Source organism: Marmota monax, unplaced genomic scaffold, assembly GCF_021218885.2.
Source record: "Marmota monax isolate L192 unplaced genomic scaffold, Marmota_monax_Labrador192_F-V1.1 WCK01_AAM20220418_F8-fsc00138, whole genome shotgun sequence".
NCBI classification, from domain to species: domain Eukaryota; kingdom Metazoa; phylum Chordata; class Mammalia; order Rodentia; family Sciuridae; genus Marmota; species Marmota monax.
Window position 1 is genome coordinate 2,557,444 of NW_026692763.1, and position 20,125 is coordinate 2,577,568.

At 51.2% G+C, this 20,125-nt stretch overlaps 1 protein-coding gene across 4 annotated transcripts in view; it reads left to right on the top strand.

Annotated features, from left to right (window-relative positions):
* The window catches only part of Abr (ABR activator of RhoGEF and GTPase), a 189,284-nt gene that overhangs the window by 130,278 nt on the left and 38,881 nt on the right, over positions 1-20,125 (top strand). For all 4 annotated transcript variants that reach the window (XM_046446891.2, XM_058580071.1, XM_058580070.1 and 1 more), the window contains 12 exons: positions 611-718; positions 3,423-3,483; positions 8,397-8,449; positions 8,981-9,121; positions 10,817-10,938; positions 12,557-12,722; positions 15,742-15,864; positions 16,208-16,283; positions 16,741-16,845; positions 17,842-17,916; positions 19,289-19,386; positions 19,793-19,924. In XM_046446891.2, the coding sequence (XP_046302847.1) occupies positions 611-718; positions 3,423-3,483; positions 8,397-8,449; positions 8,981-9,121; positions 10,817-10,938; positions 12,557-12,722; positions 15,742-15,864; positions 16,208-16,283; positions 16,741-16,845; positions 17,842-17,916; positions 19,289-19,386; positions 19,793-19,924 (1,260 nt within the window). The remainder of the gene's footprint in view (positions 1-610; positions 719-3,422; positions 3,484-8,396; positions 8,450-8,980; positions 9,122-10,816; positions 10,939-12,556; positions 12,723-15,741; positions 15,865-16,207; positions 16,284-16,740; positions 16,846-17,841; positions 17,917-19,288; positions 19,387-19,792; positions 19,925-20,125) is intronic.

Consider the following 20,125-nt stretch of genomic DNA (forward strand, 5'->3'; position numbering starts at 1 on the left):
GGGTGGTGGGATTTGCTCTGCCCCCCCCCCCCAGGAGGCAAGGCTCTTTGTGGTCGAAAGTCAGGGGAAGTTTGGGGTTAGGTCCCAAGTGACCCGCAGATATGTAGTGAGGCAGAGGGGACGGGGACTTGGGGCCCCGTTAAATGCTGTGCCCCACACTCAGCATGGGGAGTGGGGAACTGAGCAGGCCACATTGTCCACCCCCTTCCCTTGTCTCCCTGTGCTCCTGCTAATGACAGGATATGAAAGAGGACTGAGACCTTGAGGGGCTTCAACCCTGAGACGGTGCTAAAGAAAGCCAAATGTTATGATGAGTCGAATTTCTGGCCTGCCAACAAAGGCCCTGCCCTGCTCTCCTCCCCCCCAAGTACCCTCTTATTAACCTTATTGGCTGGGTCCGTTTCCATGGAAACTGTCAAGTTCAAAGGGATACTGTAATATGTTCATCCTGCCTTTCCTCGCATTCCCAGCGAGCCCTTTGGAGCCGAGTCAGAGGTTCCGAGTGCTGAGGGAGCTCCAGGAGCTCTGGTTAAGCTTTCATCCGTTCATTAATCCTCCCCCAGCCCCCTCCCACCCTCCTCTCTCTCCACTCTCTGTCTCCTCCCTGCAGGCCAGCCAGCTTGGTGTGTACAAAGCATTTGTGGATAACTATAAAGTCGCTCTGGAGACAGCTGAGAAGTGCAGCCAGTCCAACAACCAGTTCCAGAAGATCTCAGAGGTAGGAAGTTCCCCACACGACAACCCCGGGCAGCTCGGAACCTTCCAGCCTTTGTCTGTCTCCTCCCTGTTCTCCAGTCAGGGAAGCCGTTCCCCTCATGGGTAATGCTTAGCCTGATATTTGCTTTCTTACACCTGACATTTTTCCTCTTAATATAAGAATATCGATTGGTTTGATTTTTTTTTTTTTTTAAATTCCATTTCAGGTTAGAGAGAGGAATAGAGAAGGCAAAAAAAAAAAGAAAAAAGAAAAAGAAAGGCAGTATTCTGCTATATAATGGTGACCTTGGGCAAGTCACTCCCCTTCTCTTGGCCTTTGTTTCCTCTCCTATAGAATGAGCTGTTTGGACTTGTGCACCTCGTCTCAAACTTGCTGGAGCATTATTCAAAATGCAGATCTCCAGGCACCTTTCCTGCAGCTTCTGATTTAAGAAGTCTTGGGGTGCAGCCCCACAGTTTACACTCTAACGAGCTCCTGGGTAACTTTTTACTATCAGGAAGATTCGAGACCTAGAAGCATGGCATTGCCTGCCACTGGCACTTCTATCCAGAAAGTGGCAGGGAGGGGATCAGAATAGGATCCTCAGGATCTGCGGCCCAGTTTGTTCTTTATTCAAAAAAGACCCCAGAGAAACCCCTTAACCACTAGCCTTGTAGAAAGCACCCAGTCCAAATTCAGGGCCAGGGAACCTCTTTCTGGGAGAGAATATACTTTTATAGTTCTGGAAGTCCTGCCAGAAAGTCCCCCTAGTCCCTTTGCTTTCCCTGTCTCACTTCTGATGACAGAAAAGTTGGTGAGACATGGGATCATTTTCCTGAAACTACTCGGGCTATGGGTTATGCCCAAGTTTGGAATCAACCTAGAGGTCGCACAAGAGTTGGACAGATAGAGATGAAAATGTCAGCTCAGTTTTTAGAAAAAGCCGGATTGGAAGACGTGGCTTTGGATCCATAGCCACATGGGACTTGCTAATGCTTCACTTCTGAAAGTAAATGTATCTCTCTATTGAATCTATCGGGAATGGCAAGCCACAGGTTCCTCCCCTCTAACTCAGAGTACTGTGAGGGGAGGCCTGGGTTCCATTCCATCTCCCAAACCCATGGGTCAATTGAGTTACCCTCTTCTCAGGAGGATGGAGTGACGGGTGGGGAAGTCCCTCTAAGTGAGGTCATGAGGCTAGAGAACTAGTGCTTCCCCTTAAGCTTCCAGCCCTCCCCAGGAACCAACTGAGCTGCCCGATCTGTGTTCAGAGTGTCCCTGACACAGCTACTTGGATGCCCAGAGCCGACATGGTCCAGAGAGTGTCTAGAGAGTGTTGTTTCCTCCTTATTGCCTGTTCTCTGTGCATGGGCAGAACTCCCTGCACCCATGCTTAAACCCCTTTAACGCTGGCTTGTCCCAGAGGGCAAAGCCAGGCCCATGGCCCTTTGCCAGGTGGCTGTTCATCCTGACTCACTGGATGACGATGTTGCTTCCTGCTGGCGCTGCCACTTAATTACTGCAATTAGGCCTTTCTCCTCTGCAGCAGGAGTGATTTCATACCTCCAGGCTGCACTGGAAGGGGGTGTGATACAAAATTCCTTCAAGCTGGGAATCCAGGCATCAGGGAGAGAGATGCAGCCTGGAGAAGCTGAGTTGGACACACACACACACACACACACACACACACACACACCACGCACCCCCAAGCTCAGTCCCTAGGGGTTTTCTCTGTCTAGAAACAGTTAGCATAGGAAATGAGCTCCTGCTGTCTGGGCATTTCCTTCCTCCAGGCAGAGCAGGCAGTATCACCAGGGTACCTGACCTTGGCCTCACCTCGCCCCTGCCTTCTCGGGACACTCCTTGCCCAGGCTCTGTGCCCTGAGCCTGCCAAATGGGGATTGCATTTCAGCTCCAATGGCAGGCTGCACTGTCCTGTTGGCAAGGGCTGGGGTCCCTCTCCCTCTAAAGCAGATAGGAAAGGTTTGGATCCCATAAACTGTCCCTGGAATCTCGTCTCCAGCACTCATTCCTGGGTTACTTGGCATGGGTACCAGGAAGCCATTGTGGCTGTTCCTCCCTGCAGTCTCCTCTCGTGTCCCAGAACAGATGTGGGTGATGGAGAGTGTCAGGGGGCTGGGGTGGTAGTGAGACCCTGCTGTATGGGGATGGTGTAGCCTGTGACCTTTAGCATCTCTGCCCCAGGCACTCATCCTCCCTGCTCCCCCTGTGCAGGTGTGCAGACCCCTTCTCATCTCAAGGGCATTCATACCCTAGGAATTGACTGAATGCCCCAATGATTGGCCTGGTGCTTGTCCATTCAAACCCTGGCTGCCCTGGGCCTGATATGTACACATCTCTGAGTAGTGTCTTCTGCAGGGGTTACTAGGGGGTGGGATCCTGCTCTTGCCATTTTCTCAGTCTCTGGGAGGCCCTAAGAATTGCTGGGGGGGCGCTTCATGGGAATGCTGAGGAATTCCCGTTACCTTAGCACGTCCTACCAAATAGTCCTGATTCCGGTACCTAGACGGCCCTTTCTTGCCCACACCCCAGCAGCTGGACTCAGGAGGCTCCAGGGAATCTAGGTGGCGAGGCAGAGGTACCCCATGTCCTTGGGTCTCCTTTGTCTCCCTGCGTTTCAAAGCACCTCTTCCTGCCATGGTCACACTGGGGGAGGGGGAGAGCTGGACAGATCAGGTAGTGATTCTTCTCCTCTTTCTGGCAGGAACTCAAAGTGAAAGGGCCCAAGGACTCCAAGGACAGCCACACATCAGTCACCATGGAAGGTACTTTGGAGAATAGGGCTGCTTTACGGTCACCTTCCTTTGTCTGGTTTTGCGAACTATGGGCTGTGTGTGAACACCAGGCCCTCCCTGCTTGTGTGTGAGAGTGTGTGTGAGTATGTGTGTGTGTGTGTGTGTGTGTGTACATGCCCGTGTACCCGGGCTTGTCCTCACACACGCACATGAGGAATCCGGCCTCTCCTCCCCAGGCAGCAGGCCAGCTACAAACGTGCTCCTCCTTAGGATGCCAGCAGGCGCTGGGTCCCTCCTCCCTCCCCTCCCTCCTCCTGCCTCTCCACGCGCCTCCCGCCCTCCCTCTTGCTGGAGGAGCACTTGGAAGGAAGCGGCTGCTTGATTCTGGAGGCTGTGCAGCAGCAGCCGGCAAGGTGGCCGAGTGGCCGGGCTGCTGAGGGGAGCCGGGAGCCGGGAGCGATGGCTACACGCCCCTGCTGCAGGAACAGAGGCTGCCATGGAAATTCTTTTCATCATTCGCTTCTGCTGTAACTGCACTTATGGTAACCCAGGCGCCTCTCCATGGGAGGCGGTGTGAATTAACCCACTGCGGGGGCGGAGGGTTGGCTGGAGTGGGCTTAAATGTGACCATCAGGATTGGGGGGGCCAGCAGAGAAGGGAGGCTGGGCAAGTGGTTGGACCTGTGTGCACAGCCCTGTGGCTTGTGGAGTTGAAGTCTGGGGACTGCTCAGGGCAGGGAGGCTTTGAAATGGAAGGGCCAGACGGGAAGGGTCCAGGTTCCCCCACAAGGATCTGTGGGGAACTGGTAACTAAATGCATGCATGAGAGGCTTTGAGCAACTTCCTAAGGAAATGAAGTGGCAGGCTGTACCTGCAGGCAAGAGAACCCTGAGGCCAGGGAGAGGGTGGGCAGGGGCCTGGTGGACAGGGGCAGAGGGTGTGGACAGCAGTGCCTTGAACCAAGAGCGTGCCAGCCTGGGCTGGAGGGACAAGTTGGGAGTTTCTTTGTTTCCGGAGATAGGAGAGGAGGTTGAGCAGCCTGGGTATTGTGTGCTCTGTGCACATGCCGCCTTCTCTCAGGACGCGCTGGGGGAGCCGGGAGCCGGGAGGGACTGGGTTCCTCCCAGGAGGTTTGTTGCTAGCCTCTGGAGGCCCTGGAGCTGAGGTTCCCACACTCAGCACAGGAGGTCAGCTCTGGGAGAAGGGGGTGTGGCAGCTGCTTCTTTGTGAAGGTCACACACCCACTCCTTAGTGAAAGGGACCCCAAGCATGTGTGGTGGGGGTAGGGTCCCAGGACAGACATATGCTATCAGCCCAGCTGTTGCTCAGAGGAGGCCAAAGCGGGCCTAGGCAGGGAGGCGTCCAGAAGCAGGTGGGTCCTGCTCTCCAAGGCAAGGAGTGCCTTAGGGATGACCTGAGCTTCGTTGGGCAGGGTGTGAGGGGCAAGTGTGGCCTCCGGGCCAGCTGCTCTGGGCCCATGTGTGTCGGAGCAGCAGGTGGCTGGTTGTAGGACCTTCTTCCCTGCCACCAGGCATTTTTGTCTGCACCCTTCTCAATCACTTTGCTTTCCTGTCTCCGTGGTAACCCAGTGCTCCTTGTTAAAGGCTGAACTAAAGGGGGGCGGTGCTGTTTGCTGGAGGAGAGATGATGGATTAGGTTTCCTGGGCTCTTTCCCAGGGGACGCTGTGCAGGACCCCCTCAACCACACCTTCCTGATCTGACCTGTGTTGAAGTCTGCTTATGACAGAAGCAGCCTCAGAGGCAGGCAGCCTTTCCAGCAGCTCCAGTGGACGGCTTTGGGCACTCTACTTGCAGGACAGAAGCTGTCCGGCCAGTCCCCTGCCCTTCAGCGGATTCTGACAGGCTAGGGTCAGAGGAGAGCAGGACTTGAAATTGGATTGTTCAGAGAGTGAGGGGAAATTCTCTTTTTTGATCTGGCCTAGGAGTTGGTCAGGTCTTAGCTCTGGCTTCCCTAAAAGAGAAAGGGGGTCAGTCCTTTCCTTCCTCTTCCCTCCACAAAGAAAGCTTCGTCTCTGTGAAACAGGCCCAGGACCCGGTTATCAGGGTTTCTTTGGTTCCTGCGATGCCATCTTTGAAGTCAGCTTCAAAGTGGGAAATGAAGAATGAAGAAGCCAGCTCTGAAGGAGGGGGCTCACCCTAGTAACTAGGGGTCATCTTACCTACTCCTGGGAAATCTCTCTGAGAACCCTCCTGTCATTCAATTAGCTTTTACAGACGTTGCGCTCTCCTGAGGAAAAAGCTCACTATTAGAAGCGGTTTATTATTATTTATGGGTAAACTGAGATCCAAAACCCAGCTACTACTTAAGGCTTTGTGATTGTGAGCAAGTTACATAATCTCTCTGTGCCTCAGTTTTCTCATCTGTAAATTGGGGCTGGTGAAAAAATTGCTCCCCATTCGAATCACAGAAAGCAAAGCACACCAAGCAGTTAACTCAGTGCCATTGGGCATAGCAAATTCCCAAGCAAACAAAAGAGAGACCAGCATGTTCATGCCAGGGGTCTGATTTTGGGGCAAGTGAAGGTGTTGTTTGCAAAAGTCCTGGGAGAGTCCAGGCAGAGGCTTCCTGGAATAGGAGGAGAGACAAGCATTGCAAGTTGTTGGATGGTGGGTATGCTGGGCCAGATGGCATGATGAGGAGTAGGGACAGTGGTTTACAGCACTGGGGGAAACCAGGCTCACCTGCCAGAGCCGGGAAACAGGGAAGGGGCAGGAGTTCCTGGGCCAAAGGGTGAGCTCCTTCCCCAGGGGATGCAGGCGTGCAGGGGCCACGGGGAACACAAATACTGGGTTGCCCTTCCTCTCTACATCTAACTGTGACTCCAGAGCCTCTTCCTGTCCCTCCTTCTCCTCATTTTTCCTCCTAGCTGTCCTCATCCCACTCGGCCAAGGCTGAGGCTGCAGGTCACATTCCACAGCCCCTGTCAGGTGGACCCTTGAGGTGACTACAAGCGTATTAATAACCCCTCTGAAACCCAACCCACCATTTGTACAGAAGCCTCTTCCTCCTGGGACTCGAGAGAGGCCTGGAGTAGCTGACAGTGCAGTATCAGCTTTCCTGGGGGCTGGAACTCAAGGGCCCACCCTGGCAGGTGTCTGCTGACCTTGCACTTCCTTGTGTGTCTCTGGGTTCTCTTCTGGTGATCCCCCCCCCCGCCCCCGCAACTCCGAAGATGGGCTGAACCACAAGTAGGCGGGGGTGCCTTAAAACAGCTTCAGAAGTGAGCCCCCCTGAGCTGGTAACTGGGCTTTACCTCACTGTCCCAGGATATAACAAGCCTTGGCATTCTAGCTCCCATCGCCCATGGAGAGGGCCTCTAGAAATGACTAGATAAGAAAGAGGTACAAATAAGCCATAGAAAGTGTGTTTGCATAAAGCAGTGGCTTTCAACCATGACTGGGCATCAGAATCAGCAAAGGAGCTTTTTGAAAAGTGCTGCTCCCCTGTTTCACCCGCAGAGACTTGGGTTTAGTTGATGGGGTGGGGGGTGGGCATCTGTTTCTTTTAAGAGCTCCCCCAGTGATTCTAATGGGCAGCCAGGCAAAGACTGCAGATAAGACTCTTGGCACACCGCTGAGACCGCATCTTCTTTGTCGCCAGCAGATTGTTCCCTGAAGTGTCTACTTAGCAATTCACAGGGTATTTATATCTAGGGCTTTTGGAGGGGACACATTGGTTTGGGGGCTGGCTAGGGCATGAGTGGGATCTGGCACAACCTAGTCCTGTGGGAAACCCAGTTGAGGTCCTTCCCAAACCAGCGTCCTACCTCTTACTGCTCCTATGGCAGGAGACCAAAGGTCTCGCCCATGGACTGGGGAATTCGGGTGCAGGACCAATGCTGAAACCACCATGTTGGGAGAAGCGGGGCACAGCTGCTCGTGAGAAGGATGTTTGGAAGTACTGGGCCACCAGCTGCTTCCTCCACCTGTCCCCACTGAATCCCAGCAATCTTCATGTGTTTGGGTCACAGATGGGTGTGGCTCATGGGGACCTGGCTGAGTTTGCATTTGCCCAACCTCTTGGGGACTGCCACAGGCAAGGCCCCATCAAATCCCTTCAGGAAGTCTTTGCTCCTCAGGCTGCCACTGGCAGAGACTTGGTGCTAAAGTCTGGCCTGCCTCCTGGCCCCCCAGCCTTCCCCATTCTGCCTGGGAGTTCAAGGGCATGTAGAAAAGTCTTTCTTCATAAAGAAGAGGCCAGATGTGTGGGTCAGAGCAAAGCATGCTGCGCCCACTGGTGGGCCAGGCCTCTGACTGGAGGAGCATGAGAATGGAGAAGCTGCCTTTCCTGGAAAAACATTTCCTTCCCCCAGCCCAGAGTCCTGGGTGGGACCCAGAGTGTGCTGGACCTGAGGGGCTTGGCTAGGTGTAGGTGGGGGAGCATGCAGAGGAGCATCTGCTCTGAGCCGGACCAGGCCAGGAGGGTCTGGGAGATGACCCTCAAAGAAGTCATCTCTGGCCGGGTGCTGTGGCACACGCCTGTAATCCCAGCAGCTCGGGAGGCTGAGGCAGGAGGATCAAAAGTTCAAAGCCAGCCTCAGCAACAGTGAGGCACTAAGCAGCTCAGTGAGACTCTGTCTCTAAATACAAAATAGGGCTGGGGATGTGGCTCAGTGGTTAAGTACCCCTGAGTTCAGTCCCCCTGTACCCCCCAAATAAAAAGAAGTCCTGTCTGATAGACAGTGAGATGCAGAGGCAGAGGCGGTAAGGGAGCCGGGGCTGTGTGTCCGCCTGTTGCTGTGGCATGGCATGCCCTGGGACTGAGAGTGGATGGACAGGTTACTGCGGAATGCTCTGGGGCTCCCAGCAAATGAGTGTTTGTATGGGGCAACAAGGTGGGTTGTGAGATGAAGCCAGCTCCCATGTCTTAAGTTGTTCCTTATATGTCACCATCCTGTCTCCTTTCTCTGCCTTCCCCAACAGCTTTGCTCTACAAGCCCATTGACCGAGTTACTCGGAGTACCCTGGTCCTACACGTGAGTGTCAAGCCCCCTGAATGGCTAGGAAGGGGTTAGGAGTTTGGTGGGAGGGTGCTGGAGTCACTGAGAACAGCCTATTTGGGGAGCTGAGCAGAGGGTCCCTGGGCCTCAACTGCGCCTGCCTGGCCTGCAGTAACCATGCCAACGGGGCCAGGGCCTAAATATAGCTTGGCTACTAAGCTTGATATTTGGCCAAATGCTCCCTAGGAGGCAGGCACTTTTCTGCCTCCTGGTCTTTGGTATTCTGGGAACAGCTAGCTATGGGGTGGGTAGAGGGGTGTCTCTCTCAGCTGCTTGGTGAGATGAGGCTACAGTTATGATGCAGCAAGATTAATCGGGATCACTACCCTTACCCTGAGTGCCCCAACCCTAATTTTTAGTTCATATTTTTAATAGGCATGACCAGATTAGAGTGTGGGTTCCTGAGTGCCCACCTCAGAATTCTTTTGGTGAGGATTAGTACTACCTACTATCTTACAGAGCCCAGAATCGTCCTTCTCAACTTACCCCGCCCCCTTCATTTCCCAGGATCTTCTGAAGCACACACCTGTGGACCATCCAGACTACCCACTGTTACAGGATGCCCTCCGCATCTCTCAGAACTTCCTGTCCAGCATCAATGAAGACATTGACCCCCGCCGGACTGCAGTCACTACTCCCAAGGGGGAGGTGAGCTCAAGACCCTGCCTGGCCTCACACCTAGGCTGAGGAGCAGGCATTTGACCAAATGCCCCTGTTCTCTTTCATACATGCATGTCACTGTCAAGTGTCCTGTACCTCTCTACTCCTTGTCTCTGGTTGCCAGCCAAGGTGAGGTGTGCAGTCTTTGCTTGCCACCATTACCTGTAGCATTTCAGACATTGGTCTAAATAGCATTAAGTCCAGTGTCTCATTAATCCCCATGATAACCCAGGGAGGCAGAAGCGGAAATTGAAGCCTGGAGAGTCTCTCCAGGTCTGGCATGAGGTCCCTCAGCCATTAGGGTCAGTACAGGATTGAAGCTATCTGGCTATAAGCCCCTAGCATTGTGCTCCATACCAGAGAAGGGGCCCTCCAGGTGCAAACAACCCCCCTGGTATGCTGCTCTCCCTGGAGGGTTAGGGAACAGAAACTGAGCAGCTTCAGCTCGGCCTGCACAGCAGGTAGGCTGGAGCTGGGGATGAGCCGACAGCTGAACACACTGGCCTCATGATTTCTGAGTCCATCCAGGCTGCTGAGATGCTCCCTGTGGGTGCCTAGATTGGCACAGCAGCTCTCCTGGGGACCCTTCTTGATGGAAAGGTAGCCCAATGAGGGGAAGCAATGTGAAGAATTGAAGGGACGGTGACCCTCATGGGTCAGCATCCTGGCCTAGATACAGTGCTTCCTGTCCAATAGAGGCAATTAAGTGGCATTTAGGAGTGAAGGCTGACTGGGTTTATGCTCCTTTGTTACATTTATGAGCCTCCAGTGTCTCCTGGGAAGAGAAGTAATGAGGGACAGGGTCTGGAGCATGACTAACGGGGCATGGAACTATCTCTGTGTGCAGTTGCCAGCCCTGGTTTGCAATGCCCCAGAATATCATGAGTTTGTTGTACTCTGGGGATAGCTCAGAAATCTCCAGATTGCTTAGAGCACCATCAATTTCAGGTCGTCTTAATTGTATCCTTTCAAATGTTCACCCACATCTTGCAGCATATGTAGGTCACACGGTGTGTCGTGCACATGGGGGAGGCTGGGCTAGGAAGTGACAGCTCCAGAGAAGCCCACTGGCTCTGAGGGTGAGAGGGAGGAAACTCCAAGAGGTGACTCTAGGACTGCTACAGCCCCACTGAGGGAAACCCAGCATCTCCCATCCACGAGGGGAGAGTCATGAATCCACTGAGAAGTAATGGAAACAGGCCTGAGTGGTCTGCAGGTCAAGGTTGAGCTGAAAATAGATCAACTTCTCAGACTCAATTAGGAGGCTCTTTGAGGATGAAGGATGTTCTTGGCTCAGGCTAGAGAAACCAGGTCATTCTGAACTAGGGTCCATCCCAGTTGAGAGCTGTGGGAAAACCACTGTTTGTCAATCACATTCTAAGTGCCAGGCATCATGCTGTTTCCTATGCATCATCTTGATTTGTCAGGCAGATAACATTCTCCTCCTGGTACAGGGATAAATCTGAGATATGGGAGGCCAGGGAGCTTGCTTGGGGTCACAGCTGAGAAGTGGCAAAATCTGGGGTTCAAGCTCAGGATTCCAAAGCCAGTGCTCTTAACCACTAGGTAATACAGCCCTTCCTTTCCGCCCTCCCTAGCAGGGCCATGTCCCCAGTGCAGCCTGGGCCCTCAGCTGTATCCACCTCTGAGCAGGTTGGGGGTGGGGGGTGCCATCTCCTTCAGACGCGGCAGCTGGTGAAGGACGGCTTCCTGGTGGAAATGTCGGAGAGCTCCCGGAAGCTGCGGCATGTCTTCCTCTTTACAGATGTCCTGCTGTGCGCCAAGCTGAAGAAGACCTCTGCAGGGTGAGTGTGCGGAAGGGGGTCCAGGGTCGCAGTGGGGGGAACCAGACCCTTGGTCCTTGTAGAGCCCTCAGCAACCTTGGGTAATCTGTGTGGTTTTTTGTTTTTTTTTTTTTCTTTATAAAAAGAAAATTAATTAATTTTATTTCACTACAGAGTCTTTTTCTAAAAATAAATCATGCTTTAAATTATAAAGATAATATAAGGACATATAGAAAAGAGCTGTCAGGCCCACGAACATAAGCCCCTGTCTCCTGCAGCTATATTTCCTTCTCAGTTTTTTAAATGTCATTATGTTTTGTTTTTTTTCTTTCATATAATTGTAATCAGAGTGAATGCCCAATTTGGGGCTCTGCTTCATCTATTTCACGTCATAAGCATTTTCCCTGTTGCTGCCTGATTTTCATAATCATCATTATACTTTCCTGTATGATGTTACAAGTGGATATGCCATAATTTACTTAAGCTTTCTCCTTTTATTAGACATCTCTAAATTTTTTGCTAACTGCAATTCTGTGAATATTCATTAAATCTGCCACTATTTATCGAGGGCTTATGCCATGCCAGGTGCTATGACAAATGCTTTGAATACATGATTTCTGATCTTCCCAACAATGCCACAAAGTGTTTATTATTATTCCCATCTCACAGATGAAAATCCTAGAGAAGGTAACTAAGTTGCCCAAGGTCACACAGCTAGAAGTGGAGGAGATGGGATTTGAACCCTAATCTAAACTGAAAACTCAATTCTATCTCCATCTCAGTAGTGTGGGTCTGCACCGGGCCTTGAGCAGGAAAGGTTCTTCAGTATTTATCCACATATTCGTCCACCTGCATTTACTTATCACCTACTATGTGCCAAGTACACTGCTGTGCAGTATAGAGGTAGATAAGCCATGTGCTCACTGCAGCAATAAGGAACTGGAATGAGAGGTACAAATCTTAAGTTCTGGAGCAAGTCAGAGAAGGAAAGATCTTCATGAGCTTCAATAAAGGGCATGACTCCCTGGAACTAGATCACCTTCGAGATAGTTCTAAAGCAGAGATGGCAATAATCAGCATATGTGCCTCTGCCTGAGTCCTTTGCCCATTGCAGACATTATGAATCAACCATGTTGCTCTTTCTCACTAGGCTTGGATGTAGCTTTATAGTCTTTAATCTAGTACCCTGTGTGACCTCCTGTTAATCAGAGTTGGCATCTAGAATAACATCTTGGTATCCTACATCTACCCTAAAGGAAAATGACTTTGAGCCTAAGGCTAGATGGGCTAGAAGGGAGAGAAGCGTATTGGATGGGGAATAGGAAAGTATAAGTCTAATCAACAAGGCTTTTGTTTTTCTTAATAAACAAGTGACTTGGGATTTTTAAAAACACCAGCCCTACTGGATCTGAAGACTCGTCAAAGTGAGGAGCCCTCACTGTTTGGCGGACCCCAGACCTGACTGGCACTGGTCGATGTGTATGTTTCCTGATCTAGCTCCTCCGGCTGCGATCATTCTTACCTCTGCAGAGTTCTCAGTAGATCCCGCTTGGGTCATTTTTTGGTTCTGGGCCCAGTGGTTCAGGACTGAAGAGCCAGCTTCCCTGTGGCTCACGTCTCCCTCTGGGCTTGTTTGCAGGAAGCACCAGCAGTATGACTGTAAGTGGTACATCCCCCTGGCCGACTTAGTGTTCCCATCCCCCGAGGAGTCTGAGGCCAGCCCCCACGTGCACCCCTTCCCAGACCATGAGCTAGAGGACATGAAAATGAAGATCTCTGCCCTCAAGAGTGAGATCCAGAAGGAGGTGAGGAGCACCTGGCAGCTGAGCCTTGGGACCATTTTGACTGGGTCCCTTTGAGCTGGGGGGGTGCTGGGGGAGGGGGACAGAGAGGGGCAGTTGTGAGGTTTGAGGATCTGCTAAGGGAGGCAGGACACAAGAGTTGGAGCCCTCTGTGTCTGTGATAAGAGAAAGCCCCAGACTAAGGCAGATCAGCTCTGAGCAGATGGTGCGAAGGCCAAGGAGTGAGTGCTCAGAATTTAATGAGTTGAATTATGGGAGAACAGTTTTTGTTGAACACAGTAGACACAATAGAGAAGGGAAGAAAAAGGAGGGCTTCTTAAGGAAAAGCAGGACTTATGCAAGAGAAAAGGCCTGGGAGATCTCTTAAGGACTGATAGATCAAGTAGGCAAATAAACAGGGAGAGAAGTGACCTCAATACCACAATTAACATGCTTGGTCTAAAAATGCATAGAAGCTTGTGCCTTGACAGAGTGCTGAGATTCTTGTCACACATGGCACATTCATAAATATTTATCCTATATTAAGTCACAAGAGCTGGATGTGGTTGTGGCACAACCATAATCCCAGCAACTCAGGAGGCTGAGGCAAGAGGATAAAAATTTTGAGGCCAGCCTCAGCAATTTAGCAAGGCCCTTAGCAACTTAGAGACCCTACCTTAAATAAAAAGGGCCTGAGAATGTGGCTCAGTGGTAAAGTACCCCAGAATTAATCCACAGCATGCCACACACACAATTAAACCACAGGAGAAATTTCAATTTAAAAACAATAGCGGGGCTGGGGATGTGGCTCAAGTGGTAGCGCACTCGCCTAGCATGCGTGAGGCACTGGGTTCAATTCTCAGCACCACATAAAAAATAAAATAAAGATATTGTGTCCACCTAAAACTAAAAAATAGATATTAAAAAAATTAGCATACAGGTAACACTCATAGACCACACTGCTGTAAAATTTGAAGTCAAAGGCTAGAATATTAGTTGAATGAGTGGAAAGTTAAAACTTTCAATTTACAGAATCAAAAAAAGAAACTGTGCACTATTTAGAACGACACGAAAATGAGAGTTGCACATGTTAAAACCCAGAGTATACAACCAAAGCACTGTTTAGAGGAAAATGCATAGCTTTAAATTCTTACACTTGAAAACAGTGGCTAGAGGAAAGGACATTGATGGAGGCTTCCCAGTGACCAGAAGGTAGGGCATGGAGTGCTTTGGTTGGCCTGGTCTCTTCCTCCTCCATCCAGGTTTGGCTTAGACCTCGCCTCTTCTGGAAAACCTTCTCCGGTGTCCACCTTCACCATAATCCGGGTTAGGTGCCCTGCTCCCAGTCCTGGCTGTTCACCTTTGGTTTTGCTTGACTGGTGTTGACTATAACAGCTTGGTCAGCTTTATTTCTTCCTCCCTAAAATTTGAACACCAGTAAGCGGGTTGTTTTCTCTAGTTCTGTGCCCCTAGTACTTAGCATGTAGTCAGTAGGTGCTTCATGTATTAACTGTTGATGAATAAGTAACCAAATGACCTCTAAGGATCCTTTCAACTCAGATCTCTCTCTTTGAAAAGGGAAAAGAAGACCACAGTTATAGGGGTATTTGGGACAGGGGAGTGTGCTAGGATTGAAGACAATGGGGCACATCTGCCCAAAGGAAGTGCCCTGGCCAGCACAGGTGCCCTCCTCCATCAGGGCTGGGCCCCGGCCTGCTGCAGTGACACCTCCTTCCCCCTCTGATGCTGCCCATCATCTCCACTCCAGGGGCAGCCTGCATGCATGTTTCTTCCCAGGCTGCAGGGGTGGTAGGTCTTATGCCTTCCTCCTGCCTAAAGTATGCAGACAGAGGCTTCTACTCAGTCAAGCCTATGCCTACTGAGCCCCAGTAGCTACAAGGAGCATCCCAGACACCTGATGGAGCTCCTCATCCAGTGGAGAAGGCAGCTCTGCAAAATGTACACTTACACATGCACTGTGTGTGTGTACAAATATATTTTTAAAGGTATATATGTAAAGATACAAGTATACTTATGCATTTTATTATGTTTTCCCCCCAGGGCTGGGACTTGTACCCAAGGGTGCTCAAAAACTGAGGTCCACCCCCAGCCCTTTTTATTTTTATTTTGAGACAGGATCTCACTAAGTTGCTGTGTCTGGCCTCGAACTTGCTATCCTCCTGCCTCAGCCTCCCAAGCCACTGGGATTACAGGCATGTGCCACCTCGTATGACATGGCTGAGGTTTTGAAAGTAGGGTGTCTCTATTGTACCCAGGATTTAATTTATAGAGGTGATCAAAAAACAATGCAGGGCTGGGGTTGTGGCTCAGTAATGGAGCACTTGCCTGGCACGTGTGAGGCCCTGGGTTTGATTCTTAGCACTGCAGATAAATAAATAAAATAAAGGTCCACTGACAACTAAAAGAATATTAAAAGAAAAAAAAAATTTTAAAAACAATACAGAGAGTCTAATGCCACTGAGATATTTTTATTACTTATAGTTCCCTAGAGAAGGGGTCCACCACACTACACAGGTGGAGGCCTCAGGGTCATCAAGAGGCAGAAATGGAAATCATGGGCCACGGTGCCACTGCATTACTTAGGTTTCTGTGGAAGAAGGAGAGCAGGGTGGGAGAATAGCTTAGCATTGCCGATTTCAAATAATGTTGGGGGGCTCGGGCCTTGGGGTGGTCTCTAGTCCCTGACCCTGATGATTTAGGGCAGAGGAAGTACTGGCTTGATGGGTGAGAGGCCTTTGAGGGGTGGTTGGGGATTTGGATTCTGGTTGTTGATTTGGGGGAGTCATCTACGACCTTAGGAGTTAGCCAGCCCTGCGAGGAGTGGCTTCTCCTCACCTAGCTAGGCCCCTAGCTGCCAAAGCACCATAAAATATAGAAAAATTTTTAAAAATCATGATTAACACACGGGGGGGGGGGGGGGGTGTTGTGCTTAGAGCTGCTGAGTGTGCAGTGGGGACTGAGCGTGCAGTCACTCAGTCTGGCTATAAGCCTCTAGCATTGTTCTGTGCCTCATCCCCTACAGAAGGCCAACAAAGGGCAGAGCCGGGCCATCGAGCGCCTCAAAAAGAAGATGTTTGAGAATGAGTTCTTACTGCTGCTCAACTCCCCCACAATCCCGTTTCGGATCCACAATCGGAATGGAAAGGTCAGGAAGGGTGGAGTTGGGACAGAGATAGCCCCTTTTCTTGGTCCAGGGCAGCCCACTCTCTCTCCATGGCTCCTGGGCCCCCCCACTTTCCAATGAGGCTGCTGTGGTTCCAGTCCTGAACTCTCTGTCCTACTGGTGTGGAACCAGTGCCCTCTGCTGGCCACCAGTAGCACTGTCATCCTGGTCATCTGGCTTCCCAGAAAGGAGCACCCCCCCCCGCCCCCGCTGCCTCCTCTAAGCTCAGGGGTGTGTGCGTAAAGAGCTTGACTGGGAGCCCCAGAATCTGGGAATATGCTTGGCTTGACTATGCTCATCCCACTGAATTCTCATCTCTCTTCAGAGCTACCTGTTCTTACTATCCTCGGACTACGAGAGGTCAGAGTGGAGAGAAGCAATCCAGAAACTACAGAAGAAGGGTAAAGTCCTGTCCTGCTCTACGTTCGCATTTCCAAACATTTTCATGTCAATTAGCTCTTCTTCAGTCCTCACAGCCATCCTGTAAGATGCCAGGAGAGTTGGCACTTAATTCATGTTTCTGATCAATGGAAGCCCAAAGAATTCAAGCGATTCACTTAAGGCATACCATGAGTTGGTGATAGACCTGGACCCAGAGCTCAGGGTTCTGCCATTCTCACTTGCTCTTGCCCTTACTCTTATACACACATACCTGAGCCTCTTCCCTTAGACTCTCCTAGGGACTCTGACAGCACTCACAACTGGACCCATGTAAATGTCTCCAAGTCTTTACCTCCCAAGGACCAACTCCACCCCTAGAACTAAGCTGTTTGTTTTCCCATGGCAGCCCCCAAGGAAGAGCAGCAGGTCCTAGTGAACCTGTGCTAATGCTCCTTCCTCCCTTGCTTCCTCTTGCAGATCTCCAGGCCTTCGTCCTGAGCTCAGTGGAGCTCCAGGTACTCACGGGATCCTGTTTCAAGCTTAGGACTGTACACAACATTCCTGTCACCAGCAATAAAGATGGTAAGATCTGGAACCTGAGGTGGCCCAAATAGCAGGTGCAAGTCCCCAGGGCATTGCTGTGTCCTTCTGTAAGGACTATGGCTACAGATGTCTGATCTCCGGTTAACTCTGCTGGGGCGATTCTATTGCTAGGTACATAGAGATCTTAAATGGGGGTTACTCTCTATTGAACCCCCAGGCCCTCCTCAGCCCTCTCAGTTGTGAGAGAAGAATCTGGAACCCTGGGGCACTGGGATGGTGTTGGTTTCTGAGACCGTCCCATAGTGGAAGCCAAAGGCTGAAGCCCGAGGGGTAGGTGGACGATGATGGATGGAGAAGATAGTATATGAGAAATAAGCCCAGAAGTTTCCAGGGTCTGGATCTTGGAAGGCCTTAAATGCTAATCAAGGGAGTTTAGATGTCATGCAAACGGGCGGTGGAGCGGGTGGGGGGGGGGCCTGGGGGAGGTTTTTGAGCAGAGACAAGTGCTCTCAAGGTTGGAAACTGGCCCAAAGCAGGTGGGTTCTGGCTGCCCATGGTTCTGGGAAAGCGTTCACTCTCTGAAAGTGGTTTTGAGGGCCAGCTTCCCTTGGTCTATTTGGATCAACTAGGGACCCCTGTGTCCCAAGCAGGGGTCAGAACTGAGCCTTCCCTCTTCCATTAGCAGAGCGACTAATCAAATTAGTTTTCCCTTTGAAAGGTTAAACTAGGAAGACAGCCATGGAGTAAGCAGGATTCGGAGGAAGGGAAAGTAGCCCTGGAGAACAGTATTAAATATCTGGCCCACGAGTGTGGGTTTGGGCTGAGCCCAGTGGGAAACAGCCTGGCACTGAGACCTGGTGCAGCTCCGGTTGGAGGAAGCAGTGGGCTTTGCAAACTCTTTAGCCAACCACCAGGTGGTGCTGTCAGACCACCTGGCTGCATCTCCCTGGGTCAGCAGCTTTTCCACCAGCCTGGGACAGAGTTGGGGGTGAGCTTCTCAACACCCCCTACCCTGGGGGCTTTTCTCTCTTGCAGATGATGAGTCTCCAGGACTCTATGGCTTCCTCCATGTCATCGTTCACTCTGCCAAGGGGTTTAAACAATCAGCTAGTAAGTGCTCCTGACTACCTGCCCTAGGAAGAAGTTGGGTGGCCACTGTTCATCTTTTACAAAAAGACCCATGGTGTGGGACTGCCCATCTGCTCTGCTCTGCTCTGTGCAGGCTGGGGTCCAGCTAGTATGCCTGGAGATGTGGGGCATTCCCCCAAACCCCAGGAACCAGCTCCTCTTGGCAGGGAGATCTCTTCTCCCCAAGTCCTCATTCCAGGTATCTGAACCCTGGAGCTGCAAACACCTGGACTTCAACCCCATCTCTGCCAGTTACAAGCTATGTGGCCTTGGGCAAGTTTCTTAACCTCTCTGACCTTCAGCTTCCTTCTCCATAAACGGGAGTCACACTTTGTTAACACTGACCTGTGAGAGTGGACTCAAAGATGACCATGTATGCATGTGCCAGCACCCATCCCTTTTCTATTATCATCCCCTAAGTCTGGAGATGAACAGAACTGTATATTTAGTAATACTAACCCTGTTTAATATTTCATAAACTATACTTGTCCAATTTATCTACTTTTTACCCAGGAATCTGTGAGTCAGACAGCTTATAGTTCTTACCCATTTACCAGGTGAGGAAACTGAGTCACAGGTCTAAAAGGACTTAATATTACACAGAATCGGAAACCCAGGGCTCCTGGCTCCTCTCCTCAGCCTGCCCCTTTCCTCTGGCAGGTGACATCTGCCCTTGTCCCTCTCCCTGCAGACCCCTTTCAGAGCTTCTGTCATCGGCCCACAAACAGCCACTCAGGCATTGCTGGGAAGCCTCCCTGAGTTCCCGGGGAGAACTGGCCTCCCCCTCTGTGTCCCCATCGGTTCAGGGCAAACTGTGTTTACAGCACCTGTCATGCTGTTTTGTCACTTCTAATTCGCCTCTCCCACTGATATCTTTGAAGGCAGGAACCAGGTCTCCTTGATCCTTGGAAACTAGGAGCTCAGAAAGGCTGAGTGACACTCTTAATTTACAGAGCACCTACTGTGTACCTGGAGGAAAGGAGAACATGGTCAGTGTGTGGACAGGGCCGTGGTGTGTTCAAAGCCTTTTATGGCCCATTATCTGTTCTGATTCTCTGGCATCCCTCTGTGGTCACTGACTCATCCCCACTTCACACACAGGGAAGCTGAGGCTCAAAGGGCTCAAGGGACTTTCCAGGGTGGCACCGGTATTATTAGGTGGTGCAGCAATATTTCTAAGCCTTCTGACACCTAAGCCCAAGCTCTCTGTTTTAGAGCATTTCCTGAAGGGGCCTCTGGAAGGGACAGATGCATTGTCCCCTCAAGGGCTTTACCACCACTACCCTTGCCCCAGCCCTGTTCCCGGGCTTCTTGGGCCTCACTTGGTGTGTCTTGTCTGCCCTTCTCCTTGCAGACCTGTACTGTACCCTGGAGGTGGATTCCTTTGGCTATTTTGTCAGTAAAGCCAAAACCAGGGTGTTCCGGGACACAACAGAGCCCAAATGGGATGAGGTAAGTGGAGGAGGCTGGTGTCCCTATAGGGATTCCTCTGTGTCACCGAGCATGCCCATCCTAATCACTGTGTTCATGACCTATCTGTTGGCGGGGAGGGGTGGCCATTGCCTGTTGGTTGGACCAGCTCTGTCTCCCTAATCCAGTCCCTCCCATCCCCTGTTCATCTGGCTTCCGATTAGGTGTCAGACACTAGGGTTTCAGCTCTGGCCCACAAACTCCACTTCATCGGTGATGTAAAGGCCTCTGGGAGCTCCAGAATATGAGACGCTCCTCCATGTCTTGTGATATGCTCCTCCTGAGCCCCGCTCACCCTCAGCCTTGCAAAGCTGAGGCCCACACCTGCCAAGAAGCCGTGTGCCCCCCGCTTCTGAGGTTGATGACCCTCTGTCCCGTCTTTCCCCAGGAGTTTGAAATCGAGCTGGAGGGTTCTCAATCCCTGAGGATCTTGTGCTATGAGAAGTGCTATGACAAGACCAAGGTCAACAAGGACAACAATGAAATCGTGGACAAGATCATGGGCAAAGGGCAGATCCAGGTGAGAGTCCAAGGCCCCAGGGCAAGGCCTGGGGAGCTGCCAGGCATTGTGGTGCCTATTGAGAAGGCGTCTTCTGGTCTTGTCTTCTTGATTAAGGTGCTTGGCCTTTTGTGACTTTAGTTCAAAGCTGGTTTGAAAAAATTCCCCAAGGTGGTGGTTCATGCTTCCTAGAGACGGCTTCTTACTGAGCATCCAGGTACC